At 49.7% G+C, this 17,128-nt stretch overlaps 2 protein-coding genes across 2 annotated transcripts in view; one reads left to right on the forward strand and one right to left on the reverse strand.

The window, feature by feature from the left end:
- KREMEN1 (kringle containing transmembrane protein 1) overlaps positions 1-6,736 on the reverse strand; it is a 54,243-nt gene extending 47,507 nt beyond the window's left edge. Inside the window, exon 1 of the mRNA XM_043437513.1 lies at positions 6,573-6,736. Within this exon, the coding sequence (XP_043293448.1) occupies positions 6,573-6,669 (97 nt within the window). The 5' untranslated portion in view covers positions 6,670-6,736. The remainder of the gene's footprint in view (positions 1-6,572) is intronic.
- Positions 6,737-6,889: 153 nt separating this feature from the next.
- Positions 6,890-16,891, forward strand: C1H22orf31 (chromosome 1 C22orf31 homolog). The gene is made up of 4 exons (XM_043437535.1): positions 6,890-7,004; positions 8,547-8,681; positions 14,627-15,076; positions 16,377-16,891. The coding sequence occupies exons 3-4, from the start codon at positions 14,960-14,962 to the stop codon at positions 16,803-16,805; spliced, it is 546 nt and encodes a 181-aa protein (XP_043293470.1). The 5' UTR covers positions 6,890-7,004; positions 8,547-8,681; positions 14,627-14,959; the 3' UTR covers positions 16,806-16,891.
- The last annotated feature ends 237 nt before the right edge of the window (positions 16,892-17,128 follow it).

Raw genomic sequence — 17,128 nt, forward strand, 5'->3', positions numbered from 1 at the left:
GGGAGACGCACCCAGCCTTTGAAGACGTTCCTTTTAAGTTAACCTCCCTTCCAACTAAACTTTTTCCAAATCTCTTCCTGCCATTTGGAAGTTGAGTGATTCTCAGCTGAAAAGGCCTGTATATACGAGGTGCAGATGGCAGCAGTTATGGCCCTCACCAGATGCTGCAGTCTCTAATTTGATTGAAAGGATATAATTAGACAACAGAAACACTTTAATGAAAGAGCAAAACATGGAGGGAGGGAAGGATTGAAGGCCCTTAACTGATGCCAAAACACCCACCAGTAATAGAGGCTTTGAGTCTGGGGAAAAGGAAGGGGAAAGCCCCTTAAAAGGACAGTCCCCATCCTGTTTATTTCCCCATAGACATAGGAATAGGGATTTTATTATTGTAGATTTCCACTGTATTTTATGTGGGAACAATCTGATTAAAACCAGAAGAAGTCTTCGGAAGAACATCAAAGAAAAACAAATATGGCTTCTGTGGTCATTATTAAAAATATTTTTACCAGTCCAATAATTTTCTTTGAAGATGAATTTTTATAGATTGAACAGCAGCAAGTAATTTACATACTGTGATGACACTGGTTAACAATCCCTACTGTTCTAGAATAGAACTACTTGGCCGCCATGTTTTCATCCAACATCAGGACACCAAAGAACATGGACAGCCACTTAACATTTCTGTTTGGAAGATACCAAGAAACTGGGGAGAGTTAGTCCTGTAAGTCAACGCTACAACTGTTCTGAATCATCTTTAAAAGTTGCCTCTGCTGTTTTTATTATTTCCTAGCTTTCAAACTTTGAGTGTGAGTACACTGCTCTGGTTCTAACCAAGAATCTAACCAAACTGAAAGAAGTCCAGCCCTCAAAGTCTGAAGTTGCTAATGTGGTGTGACACTCTGGTTTGGAAGCCTCCTCAGCCCACTAGAAGTGGGACCCCGCCCTCGTGGAAAATTGAACAATAAAAGTTTAATGCTCTGGCTACTTGCCAGGGATTAAATCAGTGGTGAGAGAAACTAGAAGCTGGGCCCAGCAAAGAGGCAGCTCCGAGAGGGTACTGTTATAAGTAGGAGGGAGACGCAGCCTTGTATAGGAGGTGGCCTGAAATCTTTTGTCTATGAAGTTCTTCCTAGTCCCCAACCTCATTCCTCTTCAAACTGGTGCAAGTCCAGGCGAGGGAGGTGTTTACCTAGAAAGTGGTTTAAAGGCAGGTGGGGAGTGGGAAGATGTCCTTAGAGAAGGAAAAGGCAGGTTTCTGTGGAGTGGCCATTTTTGAGGAAGGACACCCCTCTGACATTTCTACAAGGGCTTTGCTTTCTCTGTTCAATCTGAATCCAGGATAAGGTCCCAGAGATGAGGTCTGGGGAAGAAGCACTGCTATCTTGAGAGGAAAACACCGAAGACAACAGAGAAAGGGGGAAAAATACAGAGTGACCTCGGGCTCCTCCCCTAGACTCACGCTTCTGGGTTCCAGCTGGATTCTCAAGATAAAAATAACATGGGAGAATGTCAGTCAGTTCTCACCCATTCACCAGGAGTAAGCCAGAAATGAACCTGCCAGGTGACTACAGGGGGCTTGAGGAGACCTCACCTCAAAACCTGCACAGGTAGTTTGCTAAGGAACACATTCACTTCCTCCTCTGTTGTCCTTGTTCGGGAGGCAAAAACCCAGACAAAAGCTGCAGATCCAAACTTCCGGCCTCTCCCAAGTGTTTTGCATTAACTGTTCCACAGTACAAATACAATCAACTTGGTATGTTTGTTTCATTTTGTTTTTTTCAAAAATGTTTTAAAATAAGCAGCCATGCTAAACACATTGTTGTTTTTCTAAAGGCCACTTTATAAAAATGACGATAGAACCATGGAAATAAAACTCAACTGTTTAGGAAAATGATAGAAGTTTGTTTTTTCTCTTTTATTTATTTATTTTTTTTTCCTGGCTTTTTTTTCTTTTTAAATATCTCAGGGCTGGTGCCACCTGCTGCCTAGGCTTTCCTCTGAGAAACAGATCTTTCAACAGTTTGATCCAAGCAACATCTGCATAGCTGAACAAACCCTGGGCTGGTTCTGAGGCAAGCTCTATTTTCTTTATGTGCTGCACGCTGAACCACACTGAATTTCTTTTTAAAGCTTTTTTTTTTTTTTTAAGTCTTAGTAAAGATCCAAATGTATGTGCATGAAATTTCCCTCCCGGACACATTCTTTTTAATCGTGGTAATATATACATAACATAAAATTTACCTTTTCAACCATTTCTCAAAAGTCTTTTAAAGTCAGCTACCAGTAAAAGGTTCATTCATTCATCAAAATCATTTGCCTCCTTGTCACCTTTCCAGACCAGTGAACACTGGGGAAAAAAAAATCAATACATATGGACCTAGAGCAGGACTTGGTAAAGTACAGCCTGTAGGCCAACTCTGGCCCACCGCCTGTTTTTGTATGTCCTATGAGCTAAAAAAATGCTTTTTAAATGTTTAAATGGTTGAAAAAACTAAAACTTGTGACACATAAAAATTACACGAAATTCGAATGTGGGTGTCCATGTGAGTTTTACTGGAAGACAGCCACTCTCATTCATTCACATTTGGTCTATGGGCTCTTTTGCCCTACAAAGCCAGAGTTGAGTAATTGCAGCAGACAGTACATGGCCCACAAAACCCCTATTATTTACTGTCTAGTCCTTTATAAAAAATGTTTGCCGACACCTGATCTAGAGCCTCACATGGCATTACAGGCTTGAAAAGTCTACACTAAAGATGATATATTGCCCATCACACCAAATTCCTAATCTGTACACTGTGAAGCAATATATTTTACCTTCATCACTGATTGCCTTTGATCCAAATAACCTAAATCATAAGTAAGCACATCAAGAATATCTCTATTAAATGTACCAACTTGCTGTTTCTTAGCAGTGAGCTTAAACTGAACTTCCTTTTGCTCTAAGATTTATAAAAGGTCTCATTACATATCTCAAACACTTAAATAGCTTTGCTGAGGAGTGAGAAGTTTTCACAAAAAGATGAGAGTTCTTTGATGCCAGGTCAGTTTTGACCATTTCCCTGTCTCTTAAAATACTAAAAGCATAAAAGAAACTGGTATGCACGTTGGTCCCCTTTACTCCTCTCAGCCCTTCTGTTCGTTCATGCTAAATCCCTTCAATCATGTCCGATTCTTTGCCACCCCATGGGCTGGCTGTAGCCCGCCAAGCTCCTCTTTCCATGGGATTCTCCAGGCAAGAATACTGCAGTGGGGTGCCATTTCCTCCTCCAGGGGATCTTCCCATCCCAGGGACTGAACTCATGTCTCTGGCATTGGGAGGCAGGTTTTTTGCAGGTAATCCTATTAACATTAATGGAGTCCCCACAAGGGACAGAGCCCTGTACAGTATGAAGCTCTTACTGTTAACTGAACTCACAGGTTTTAGGGCAAGACACACTACTGTCCAATGGGACAAAATCGAGATGAGGAGCTAGAGGAGAATGAGTACTAACTATAAAACGATGTTCACGGCAAATGTTACCAGAGTTGAGACACTCTGTTGACGCACACCCAGCAGGCCCTAAATGTGGTGAAACACCGGTGGTGAAGGTGAAACACTGAAGGTATTTGCCTTCAGCGGAAAACTCAGAGCTAAAGTCCACCCAGCTTTCTCTTCCTACCTCTTGGCTGTCCCCTGCAGGTCAGTAAATTCCAGATGCGAGTCCACGTCGCACAGTCCATGGCCCTGGCTGCCTTTCTCTTTGAAGAGGGAGTCTAGATTCCACCACTAACCTCTACATCCCTCCTTATCAGTTGTGAAGGAAGGGAGAGGATCCCAAAGGATGAAGAGAAGGGAGATCATTTGGGGTTGGCTATACACTGTAATTAGAAGTATCACTGATAGGGAATGAGCTAACTGTTTTCATAAAGTCAGCATTCAAATATGCAAACCACCAGTCATTTAAATATTACAAAATTATGCAGAATGTAAGTACTGAAATAATTTTTTCCATCCACAAAATTTTAGAGAAAATTACAGTATCAAAAATATGAAATGGCAAGCCTGACATATCTTCAGAGTAAAACATGTTTTTTATTGGAAAGGATTTTTAAAAACTAGTGGGTAGGCTCTAGACAGGATGTGATGGTGAAGACCATGTGGTATCTCCCCAAAACTGCTCTGGAACTAAAGAGGAAAAGTCACAAAGGCACTGGTGTATTATATCAAGATGGTAGGGAGAAAAGCTGATGAGGCTCACTGAATTGGGAACATGGGCCTTATCAGAAATAATTTCATAATGGTTATTTATTTGTCCCTACCCCGGACTCACTCTTCCCAGGTGTAAAGAATCCACCTGTCAATGCAAGAGACACAGGAGATTTGAGTTTGATCCCTGGGTCAGGAAGATCCCCTGGAGGAGGAAATGGCAACCCACTCCAGTATTCTTGTCTGGAAAATTCCATGGACAGAGAAGCCTGGTGGGCTATAGTCCATAGGGTTGCAGGACTTAAGGACTAAGCAAGCATGCAGGCACGCACAAACCCCAGACCCTCCAATAAAAGCACACCGAGGTCTGAAGTTCATATGACATAAGGGCTGCTGCACTTGACCCTTTCTACTGAAGCAAAGGTGCCTGAGGAGGGTGCCACCTTCCAACAAGCATAAGCACACAGCAAGCTCCCTGAACACTTTCCAGAGCTATTACTTTGCCCTGTCCAGGAGAGGAACCAGTTTATTTCCACCGGTACCTCTCTCCATAGAGGACATTAAATCCTGACCACACAGATGGCAAAGTGGAGCTAAGGGGTTACTAGGTTACAGTTATGTTGACATATCCTGGCTCTCAGAAAGTTCCTCCGTCATTCCTCACAGACGATAAACAGAAGTGATCAAACTTTTGCAGAAGTTTTTGAAGATGTCCCCTTAAGAGGCCACTGATCACTCAGAAACCCCCTTCCTGAGCCTAAGGTTTATAGCATTTGGAGAGCCCCCTTCTACTTCTCTAAAGCCAAGCTTTGCCTTTTACGGGGTTTAATCAGATTGGAAGCTCAGAGCCTTCCCAGGGCAAAGGAGGTGTCCAGCACTTGGCGAACTGTGAAGCACTATAAAAAGAATTCTTAAATGTGTTCAGTGACTGCCTGCTGTCCGTGGGCGTGTTACCTGCAGTATATTCTTTAATCTTCACAACACCCAGCAAGGGAATTACCATATACTCCTTTACAGATGAGGGAACTGAGGCTCAGAGAGCTGAAGGCACAGCCCAAAGTCAGGCAGTAAGTGACAAAATTAAACTTGATCTTTATCAGGAAACCAAGCTGGCAAGTAAACAAAGCAAGGCAGTTTTCTTTCAGCAGCAAAATCCTGTCTCTCCAACATCACAGTCTGCGACTTTGGGTGGAGAACCCAGAGGCTTGAGTTTTCCCACTCAGGCAAATCTGTAATGCACTTTTCCCACCCCTTTCCCTCATGTCCAATTCCCTACACTTGAACAACCTGCTGAGATAGGTACCTGGGCCAGACAACGCCCTCTTGCCTGCTCTTCAACTTGGGAGAGTTCTGCTGCAAGGAAGGGTGTGAGGGCAAGCTAAGCAAGTTTCAGCTTCCATCCTGGTCTAAGGCCCCATGTGGGGAAAACCTGGCCTTGACCTTGACTTGGGGAGCGGGTGACCCTGTTTAAAGTGTGGAGATACCCAGGGGAAATGGGGGCTCTGCGTTGCACTCGCACGACGAGCACCCTAAACTCTGTAGGGGAGACGTCTGCCATCACCCCCCTTCCTTTCTTCCTCTCCCCACGCTGGACCTGCACCTGAGTCCCCGGGAAGTTCAAAGCGGGCCCCGGGGGGGAAGGGGACGTTAGGGCAGGGCCGAGCCGGTCGTCTCGGGACCCAGATCCGCCTCTACTAGTAGGACAGGCAGGTCAACTCGACTCCTCACGAGGCGCAGACTACAGAGCTGGGCTAGCGGGGCGCAGACCTGGGCAGAGGGGCCGGGCGCCCGCTCTCGTCGCCCTCTAGGCACTCGGTCGGGAGCCGGGAGGCGCGCGGACGTGGGAGGGAAAGGGACCGGGGGGGGGGGGCGGGCGTCGCTGTGGGGCTTGCGGAGGGCGTCCTGGCCCGGGGTGTCGCTGAGGGGCTTCGGGTGGGGGTGGGGCAGCGTACCCAAGCGGGGCGAGTCGCCCCAAGGGACTAGAACTGGGCTGGGGGTGCGAGGTCCTGAGAGAGGAGACCTCCCGGCCCGGGGGGGCGTCGCTGAGGAGCCTAAGGAAAGGGTCTGAAGTACTGGAGGCAGAGAGGGCGCCGGCCGGGGGCGTCGCTGAGGGGCCTGAAGGTTTCTCGGGTCCTGAGAGAGATCTCCCGGCCCGGGGCGGGGGGTGTCGCTGAGGAGCCTGAGGAAAGGGTCTGAAGTACTGGAGGCAGAGAGGGCGCCGGCCGGGGGCGTCGCGGAGGGGCCTGAGGAGAAGGGCCGCCTCGTCCGAGGGGCGTCGCTGAGGGGCTGAAAAGGAGCCCCACCAAGCTGGGGCGAGAGAGTTGGGCCCCTGGGCGGGCTCCGCGAGGGACAAGCGGCGGCGGGGGGCTCGCTCACTCACCGGGTCCCGGGCCAAGGCCGGGGCTGGGCGCGGGCCGGGCGGCCAGCGTGAGCGCGGCGGCGGAGAGCAGGGCGAGGCGGGCGGCGGGCGGCGCCATGGGCCGTCAGTGCGGGGCCCCGGGGCGCGGCCCGGGGGAGAGGGGGCAGCGCACGGAGCCGGGGGCGGCCATGGGAGCGGGACGCTGGGCTTGAGCGTGGCCCCGCCCCGGCCGCCCGGCCGCCCCGCCCCGGCCCGCCCTCCCCCAGCGCCGCCACCGCCCCGGCCGCCCGGGGCCCGCCCGGCTCAGCCGCGAGGCCCGAGGGGCGGAGCCGACGGCGCCCGCCCGCGCCTGCCACTCACACGCCAGGACCCGCCCACAACACCCCCCGCTGCACCTGGCCCCGCCCACCGGCGGAGCACTCACTTGGAAGATTCGAGGGGCGGGACCTACAGGTAAGGGGCGGGGCCTGGGGCACCGCCTCCGAGTCCCCGAGTGGAGGTTGACCCGGCTGGACCGGGCCGGGCGCGCAGTGACCCCTGCTCCACCCTCGTTCGGGTCGTGACCCACACGCGGGCTCAACCGCAGCCGTAAAAATCAAAACAGCACTTTGCAAACCGCTTTTCTCTGCTTGGCTCGTCGCAGCGGTTTTAAAAAGGGTGCTCTGGAGTCAGCCTGACCGGATTCATATCCCACTTGATCACCTGTAAGATCTTGAGAGTGAAAGTCGCTCAGTCGTGTCCGACTCTTTGCAACCCCATGGACTATACAGTCCATGGAATTCTCCAGGCCAGAATACTGGAAGTGGGTAGCCGTTCCCTTCTCCAGGGGATCTTTCTAACGCAGCGGATCGAACCCAGATCTCCTGCATTGCAGGCAGATTCTTTACCAGCTGAGCCACCCGGGAAAGGAAAAATAGCTCTCTTACTTCAACTTCTTCATCGGTTAAACGGGGGCGTTGATAACAGTTACTCCCAAAGCGGTGGTACTAACGAGAAAATGCGTGGAAACATTTACACACACACAGTAGGAGCTGAGAAACTGTTGAGTCCCTTTCACCATGCCGATTCTTGCAGGCACAAAAGAGGCAGCATACTGAGCCCTGGTTCCGAATTCTAAAACACATCTTTTGTCAAGTAGGGCAAGTTCCCTGCTCTTAGTCATCTGCAAAATAGAAATAATAAAAGGTCCTCACAAAATTAGGTTAGATTACATAGAAACAAGTGAAGCTCCCGACCCCGAGAAAGTCCAGAAGTGGGTGGGGCGACGGTGCTTTCTCAGACACTTGGATCTCCGGGCGCAGAGAGCGCGTGGCGGCTCTCGGCCCCCGTGTGGCCGGCGCATTGCTCCTCACTCCCTGGCAAGGTCTTCCCCGCCAGCCCCAGGGTCTGTGGGAGGGCCTTCTCCTACGCTGCACTCCCCTAGGCAGAAATTTTCCTCCAGCTCCCGCCTAAAGCGCCGCGGCAACGCCCCGCAGGGCAGGTCCGGGCGATGCGCCGGGAGTGTTTAAGTCCCTGGTACCAGACTTGCAAGTGCGGGCCTGCGCCCGGCGCGGTGGAGGAAACCTCCGCCCTCTCATGCAGACTCGCAGCGCCCTGAGCGAGGCTGGGCTCTCCCCGCCCCGCAGGCTCCCCGGCCCGCTTTAGGCACACCGTCCCCTGCGCCCCCTAACTCCCCGGGGGCCGTCCCCTCGCCTGCCACTTCGCCTCCAACCATCCCCCCCACCCCGTCCCAGCTGCTTCCAGAGGCGCCCCAAAGGCGCACCTACCTCCCAAGAGGCCTCTGGGCTCCCTCCTTCTCCACCCACACGACCCAGCGCCCCGGCAAGTGTCATCTTGTTCAGTCATTGTTTTCCCTGTGTCATTCCCGAGGTGGAGACTCCTCTGGGCTCCTTGGAGCAGGGGGCCGCCCCTCTCCCAGGTTCCCGGAGACACACCCTCCACATCCCACCTGGAGTCTTGCACTTAACTTACCCTCTGTCTTCTGCACCATTTCAGGTCTTTCCCCACCTCCAAAATTGCCTCCTGTAACACAAACTGGAAAATCTTCACCTCTGAACGTGCACCCTTCCAAGCAGGAGCTGCTTGAAGGAGAATAAAATGGGGAGATGTAGGTAGAATGATCAGCACAAAGTGAGTACTTAGGGAAGGGGATCCTTCCTCCCTTCAACAAATGCTAAATGAGGAGTCTGTCAAAAGCACCAAGATAAGAACTTACAGTCTGAACTGACACTCATACAGAGGGGAGAGGCTGGTTAACCAACAGGAAAATAATGTGATTTTCAGAAAGCACCAAGTAGGATAACGACAAGAAAATGATGATATTGACAGAGGATGCTCTGTGGCCTGTTTTAAACAGTCCGCTGGGGAACGGTTTTAGCAAAGCAGGACGCAGCTCTCTATAGTTTATGAGGTCCTTTTCATATCTCATCCTAGTTTCAGAAGAGGAAATAAGAAGGGCAGACAGGGGTTTCAAAATCAGGTTTATTTGGCCAAATCTGGGGATTTATGCCTCGTGGTAGTAGCTCCCATCTGTCTTATTGTCCTGCAGAAAGGCACCCCTGCTGGCTGGGTGTGCCAGTCTGCTCTCTTGGCCTTGCGTAACCAGAATGGGCTACAGTGAGAGATGAAAATGTGGGGTCCCTTTCTTTAAAATGAAGAATTTCCAGACAGCAACAATAGAACATTAAACCAAGCCTGGGGTCCTCCTAAGCTTGAAGGCCTGTGTCAACTACACACAGCCCTGGAATGTCGCAAGCCCCAGAAAGCTGGCTTGTACAATTGAAGTGAGAAATAGTGTGCAAGCCCCTGCCCCCACTGGCTGCTATGAGAAACATCCCTCTAGCTGTCCCCAGGCCTCCCTCCCCTCTTTTCCAGTGTAAAGCCCAGCACAGGTGATGGAAACAGCACACAGAGACTAAAAATACAGCCACGCAGGTCTAGGTCAGGTCATGTAAGGGCTCAAGGTCTTTGCTCAGTGATGTGGTCCGGGCCCTGGCAAGGAGCTGCCTGAGATATTCATTTCAGTGCTTCACATGCCTCAGTCCTTAAGCAGCTTTATTTCATGGAAAGAGTGAGGGCACTGATTGTAGCCCCTGGGCCTTCAGGAAGAGGCTGGTGTCTGTCTGTCTGCTGGCTGTGCAGTCAGGCCCTTGGATTCCTCCTGAGGGCAGCAGGATTTGCCAAAACCTGAGTGATCTCAGCTGGTGGAGTTTGGGGGATCCTGGTATCTTTGAAACTCCAGCTGGGATGATTTCTGCTCAAAGGGCAGTCATGCTGTGGAGAGAGCATGAGATGAGAAGTCTGGTTATAATAACAAGAATAGCAGGCGTTCACTGAAGATTTCACTGAGCTTTCGGCAGGGTGCAGGGTTTGTCATCACATTGCATGTATGACAGTCACCCTACGAGGGAGGCACCCTTACCAGCCCTCTCATACAGAGATGGTTAATGCCTTGCCCAGAGGTCGCCTAGTGGCGGAGCTGGGCTTTGACCCCAGGCAGTGGGACTTCAGGACCACACATCTCATCACCCACTGTGGTGAACTGCCTTCTTGTCTTTGTGGGGTTCTAGCAACCAATGCTCCCTGAGTGGTCCAGGGCTGCGATTAGGGTGAGGTGAGTGAGGCATTGGCTTTAAGCACAAGACTTAAGGGAGCCCCCAAACCCAGGTGGTGCTAGTGGTGAAGAACCTGCCTGCCAGTGCAAGCGACGTAAGAGACGCGGGTTCGATCCCTGAGTTGGGAAGGTCCCCTGGAGAAGGGCATGGCAACCCACTCCAGTATTCTTGCCTGGAGAATCCCATGGACAGAGGAGCCTGGTGGGCTATGATCCACAGGGTCGCAAATATTTAATGGACTGAGATTTTGAAAATTATTTTATATATCTTTGGCCTTGATGGGTCTTTGTTGCTGCATAGACTTTTCTCTAGTTGTGGAGACTGGGGACTACTCTCTAATTGTGGTGTGTGGGCTTCTCACTGCTGAGGCTTCTCTTCTTGTGGAGAACGGGCTCTAGGGCTCATAGGCTTCAGTTGTTGCAGTTCCCAGGCTCTAGAGCAAGGACTCAGTAGTTGCAGCACATAGGCTTTATTGCTCCTAGGCATATGGGATCTTCTCAGATCAGGGAGTGAACACTTGTCACCTGCATTGGCAGGTGATTCTTTACCACTAAGCCACCAGGGAAGCCCTGGACTGTGTTTTTATGTACTTTTTAAATTTTTTTAAAAAAATTTCTTGGCTGTGCCGTGCTGCATGTGGGATCTTAGTTTCCCCAAACCAGGGATTGAACCTGTATCCCCTACATTGAAAGCACAGAGTCTTAACCACTGGACTGCCAGGGAAGTCCCAGTGGATTACATTTAAATGCAATATCATTAAAAACTCTAAATGAATGCCAAAAAACTCATGATGAAGAGAATCTTAAAATTTTAAATAAAATCAGGATATAGATTCCTGCTTTTCCTTTAGTTTCAGGCTCATCTCAGCACAGTACTGTTACTGACCCTGTCTCCCAGCTTCTGAATCAGGCAACTAGTGATGGAGAAGAGAGCAGTAGTTTGTCTTTTCTGATGGACGTGAAGGGAGAAAAAGAATTTGGTTTTGAACATAATGAGTTAGAGATGTCTGTGGGGTATCTGGTGGCCATGTCTGAGAGCCCAGAGCCAGGTGAGAAGGGGTTGGCAGGGTGGGCAGGACATCCTCAGCTCACATACTTGGCCATGAGAGGTGTGTGTTCAGCACATGTGGTCTAAATCACTGGTCCTCTGAGTTTGCATCATGGCTCAGGAATCTACAAATTCTCTCATCCAGAGTTTCTCTCTTCTTTCCTAAAACTTCTACATCACGAACCTCAGATGTGTTCCCATATGGGTGTGGAAGTTTACTTGCTTGGGTGTTAAAAACATCTTCTGTGGAAATTAAAAACAACGAAATTCCATTAGAATTTGAGGATGGGGCATGAAGGGGGAAGAGGAGGATTCATATGAATTGGCTAAATTTCCTCTTTATTCATCAACCCTCCAGAAAGAGAACAGGAGCTAAGAAAAACTACAGAGAAGAAGAGGGGTAGTAAAGGAGAAAAAGAAAGAAGAAAGATTAACAGAGCTAAAAATACAGTGAGGAGAGCCTGGGTAAACATCAGAGAAGGGCAGATGTGTTTGCAAATAGAAGTGGTGATTTAGATATGTCAGGAAGAAGAGCTCCAAAGGATGGATGGATAGTAAAAGTTATTTAGACTGAGCTCAGCACAGTAAAAAAGGTTCATTGGCCAAACTGAGGGACAGATCTTTCCGCAACACGGAAGCCCTATGGCCTCAACCCCAAGTTCTCTGGACCAAGGGTTGGCACCAACGATGGAAACTCTTGCCATGGCTTCAGGACCCTGGACCAAATGGAGTCTTTCCATCCTGATTTCATATTTCTGAACAACCTTCAATGGAACAACCTCTGTTAAAGACTAGTTACTTTGTTTAATGTATCCTCACATACCCACTTCCCTATTCAGGACAACTTCTAAAAGCAGAGACTCCTCTGATGGTCCAGTGGCTAAGACTCCGCGCTCCCAATGCAGGGGGCCTGGGTTCAATCCGTGGTCAGAGAACTAGATCCAACATGCCTCGACTGAAGATTGCATATGTCACAATGCACATTGAAGATCCCGTGTGCAGCAATGAAGACCTTGGGAAGCCAAATAAATTTTTTTTTTTTTTTTAAAGAAGACTGTTGGTAGCATTTTGTGAGATGATGTTGGTAAAGAGTCTAGAACCATGCTTTGGACTACAGTGAGCATTCAATCAACACAGCTTTTACAGAAATAGGAGCAATAGCACACGTCAAATTACTCTGAATTATTGGTAAAGAACATGAGGGTTACTCTTGGGGCAGTGTCAACTGAAGGGAGTTACACGGAAGGGAGAGAAGACAGAATTTAACGGAGCTTGAAGAGTATGTATCAGCTGCCATCTGTGTGAAGAGCTGTGTGCTAGAAAGAGATTCTGAGTGCTCTGAGAGGCAGAGCGGTGTTGCTCAGTGATTGAGTCAAAGGCCCAGGAAAGTAAATACATTTGGTTGTTTGGGACGAGGTGGTGAGGAAAAGTCAACCGCAAGACGGGGAAGGAGCAAAGGGAAACAGAGGCCCGGTCCCCTGTGTCTTGCCCTTCTGTTCCCACAATGAGGAATAAAGGCAGAATAAAGGAATAAAGGTAGCCCCAGAGCCAGGTCGCACTTCTCTGGGGCTCACCGACTTTGAAAGGATGCCTGCCTGACCAACTTCCAGACGCTCACAAACCCTTCCCAGAGACAAACCCTTTCCGATGCCCTGCTCTAAAACTGACCCACCTCTCAGGAGGTGAGGCCAAGGCTCCGCCACTGAATGGGCCCCATTGTCCTCCTGAGCACCTGTAGGTCCAGATGCCGGCGGCCTGGAGGGGGTTCCACGGCGGCCTGCGGTGCGGTCTGCCTGCGACTTTGATTCATTCCGGGGACAAAAACAAAAACAAACAAATAAAAAAAATCAGACAGGCAACACATGTGATTCCAGGAACTCCTGCCAGACTCATACTCTGTTTTTCCATCATTTTGCTTTCCTCCTCCCCCTGGGGAGGGAGCCTCCTTTGGCATTCTGCACACGAAATATCAAAACCACCAACAGGGTGAGCACCTGATAAGGAGCTCAGCATTGCCCAAGAGTTCCCAGGAAGAGGCGTCTTTGTTCTTGTTTCAAGCCCTTGACACCGCTAACAGCTCTAATTACTGCATTTGCCATGGGATGTAAAATAAAACCACATTCCAGAAACCATGTAGTCTCCCCGGGAGAGACACGCGGGCAGAGGTAGGTGCCCAGGGCTGCAGGAACGTGTTCTTTCATTTCTGGTCCCTAACCTTGGCAGGCGTTCTGAGAACGTAACAGTACCTTCTTTATGTGCGTGGAGAAGGCCCTTGTGCACAGGTAAGGATACATCTCGCTACCTGCACCCATAAACCTGGTCTGCATATTTGAGTATGCTGCGTGCAGAGGGTGCTTCTTAAGAATGTCAGGACCTTCAAAATTCACCCAAGCCATTTTGGGGGAGAAGAGGGCTAGAGAAGTTCCTGAGGCTGTAAGCACAAGAAAATAGAACTTCTTCCAACATAAATCAACTATAAAAATCTGATGATGTAACACCCACCCACACCCACATCACAAACCAAAGTGACATCACAAATACTAGAGATAATGGTTCAAAACGGCCTGCATGAGAGCCAAAATCTAAACAAACAGCAGTTTGCCCATGCATGACTGAGGCAGAGAAAGACAGGTGATAGAAATATTAAAACAAAGCAAAACAAAACAAAACAAAAGAGAAAAAGGGAAAAGAAAATACGTATTTCTTCCCCCTACTAAGCTAGCTAAAATAAAGTTTAAGGCAACTGAAATATGGTAAGGTGATTTTATTTTATTATAGATGACATTTCTTAGAAAGCCAGGTCTCTTTTAAGTGTGTGATTCTAATCTCTCCAAATTGTTCTCTTGTTCTTGGCTGGTCCTGGGAAATGGAGGCCAGCATCATTTACATTGTGCTTTTGCCTTTATAGACCCCAGAGTATATTTCCCTGCTTAGCAGCTTTTCTTGGCTCATGGCAGTCTGGTTAGAAGCGATTTCAGGACTTGGCGGGAATTTTACCTGCTGTCATTTCTGGGTTGCAGCAGAGTTGAGAACTGGCTACAGCTCTATAGGCAGCTCAAGTGATCCTGTCTCCCATTCCTCTCCCACTGTGGTTTCCCTTAGCTTTCCAGGAGACAGAAATTGCTTTTAATTCCTTATAAATGCTCCCCAACCCTCCCTCCACTTCCCGTGCAAGCATGCTATGTTCTTTGAGAACCTGACCATCACTGTGACATTGTGAAGTTACTATTGCTTTCCTACTTGGTACAAAAGGCTTTAGTGAGCAGGACAAAGGGTATGTAGAAAGGTTTCTAAGAGTTTTTGTGGAAGGAATGGTCTTTAAAAAGATGTTAGTACTTTACCTCCAAAATAGACCTTCTAGTCTCAGCTTGAGAATTGGTCTTTTTTATTCCTCTTTCCCCCTTATAATTCTAGCATCCAATCTATGTGAGACGAGACCCCAGCATCCCTGCCTATGGACTCCGACAGTCTATCTTACTGAACACCAGGCTCCATGACTGCTACGTGGACTCGCCAGCTCTCACCAACAATTGGACAACCAGAACTTGTGCTGAGCCGAACACCAGTGCCCCCACACCAGGTCCCACCTCTTCTTGGGAAGTTGTAAAGGAACCAGTAGTTGCCAGTTCCTTCTCCCTGGTGAAACTGGTGCTCAGGCGACAGCTGAAGGAGAAATGCTGCCCAGTGCCACGCAAGTTTGGAGACGCAAAACCCTCCAAGAGATTAAAGCCCAGGGACGATGCAATAATGAAAACCACCCAGCGGGGCGGAACAAGAAACTCCATCAGTTCCAAGAGCAAGCAGCCAGCGGGGCGGCGGCCAGGCTCGCCCAGGTGCAGGAGGCTTGCAGGAGGCGTCAACGAGGTAGGAGAGGGCTGGTGGTGGAGGAAATGTGACAGAGTGGGAAGAGGGAGAGGGGATAGGGATTCCCGTGAAGAAGAGGAAATCCTGAAGTTAAAGATGGCATGCAGGGGTGGGGGGGAGTGAGGATGGGGGTGGGGGGTGTGATGTAGCGGAGAGGATATGAGATCCAGGGTCATACCTATGTATCCTCTGCCCAGCTCGAGAGGAGGATAAAGTGGTTTTCAGAAGCAGAGACAGAAGGAACTTGATGTGAAGGGAAAATGAAGATGAGAAAGGCTCAGAGACACACGCCTGAACCCCAGAGCTGAGCCACAGATCTAGCTATAAATCTGAACATGGAGAACTTGGCATCCAGAGGCCTGATCTCAGTCCAGCTCTGTTACGCCATGGTGGCCAGCAGAGCCCAGAAGGCGCCCTGCGGGAACCTGCTGCATAGCCCAGGGAGCTCGGCTTGGTGCTCCATGACGACCTAGAGGGGTGGGATGGCAGTGGGGGTGGGGGTGAGGTGGGAGGGAGGTCCAAGAGGGAGGGCATGAATGTATGCATATGTATCTGATCGACTTCATTGTACAACAGAGACCAATACAACATCGTAGAGCAATTATGAAGAAAGTGACAGTGTTAGTCACTCAGTCATGTCCGACTCTTTGCGACCTCTTGGACTGTAGCCCACCAGGCTCCCTGTCCCTGAGATTCTCCAGGCAAGAATACTGGAGTGGGTTGCCATTCCCTTCTCCAGGGGATCTTCCTGACCCAGGGATCAAACCTGGGTCACCTGAATTCCAGGCAGATTCTTTACTGTCTGAGCCACCAGGAAAGCTGGGTAATTATACTCCAATTAAAAAAAGAATAAAAGAATGTCTCCTGGAGCTAGTCAGTCAGGGTTCTGATCCCAACTCTGACTGTAATTGGCTTTTGTCATCTATAAAACGGGGAGTGACAGCCCTTCCTTCATAGGGTTTCATGAGGATGAATGAGTTAGTACACGCAAACGGTTTTCAAGCCGAGCCTGGCGCAGAGTAGATGCTTGGGGTCCTGTGTGGCAGTCTGGAGGTGACAGCCGTGGCCTTGGGCAAACCCATTCCCAGCTCCTTGCCTTTAGAGCTGTCTCCCGCTGACCTTCCAGTGTTGTGGCGAATCGCTCGCAGAGGCCTCCCTGAAGGAATTCAGTGAACTAGAACATGCTAGACAAATGTTGGTTGTGGCTGTAACCAAGACTCGGGGACACAAATCCCAGATAATTATTCTGAGCTCCCTTCTCAAGTTTTAGCTTTGACTTCTCTGCTTTCTTCCTGGCTAGAGTAAAGAGAGTTCAAAGGAGAAAAAAGCGACGGTCTGCCAAGATCTTGAGAGCAGATATGCTGAACATGTGGCCGCCACCCAAGCGCTACCCTGGGACGTGGGGACAGCGTCCTGGAAGGGCCGAGCCTCGCTTCCCGAAACCAGGAAGAGGCAGCAGTTGTCCGAGGACGCGTTAGTCATCCACGGCCTCCCCACCGAGGGCTACCGCGCTCTGTACCACGCTGTGGTGGAGCCCATGCTGTGGAATCCTTCTGGGACCCCCAAGAGGTACAGCCTGGAGCTGGGCAAGGCCATCAAACAAAAGCTCTGGGAGGCTCTGTGCAGACAGGCTGCCGCCCCCAAAGATGCTCAGAAGGACCTGCTGCCGGGCGGGAAGCGGCTGGAAGTCCACAAGGAGCCTGTTGAGGAGCCTGTGCCCAAGAAATAGCTCAAGAGCAAGAAATAGGAACCGGAGCTCACAGGATTAGGATGTTCTCTGCTGGATGTCTGAAAAATAAACACTGCTTTGCACCTTCCACACGATCTCAGAGCGCTTTACAAATCAGTGACTACCTTCCCCGGGTCAGGGGGGAAGCAAGCATGGATGGGTAGGAGATTCACTTTAGATGCAGGGCCCCCTCTCCACCTTCATGGTTTGGCCATTTCCAGGCTGGACACTTAAGCCTTTTTCCTACAAGTCCCTTTTCCTTAAAGAGGGGCTGGAGGGCCTCAGTCTTCCAAGTAGGAAAAGGCCTGGCAGGTGAAGTCGAT

The sequence above is a fragment of the Cervus canadensis genome, chromosome 1 (genome assembly GCF_019320065.1).
Source record: "Cervus canadensis isolate Bull #8, Minnesota chromosome 1, ASM1932006v1, whole genome shotgun sequence".
NCBI classification, from domain to species: Eukaryota; Metazoa; Chordata; class Mammalia; order Artiodactyla; family Cervidae; genus Cervus; species Cervus canadensis.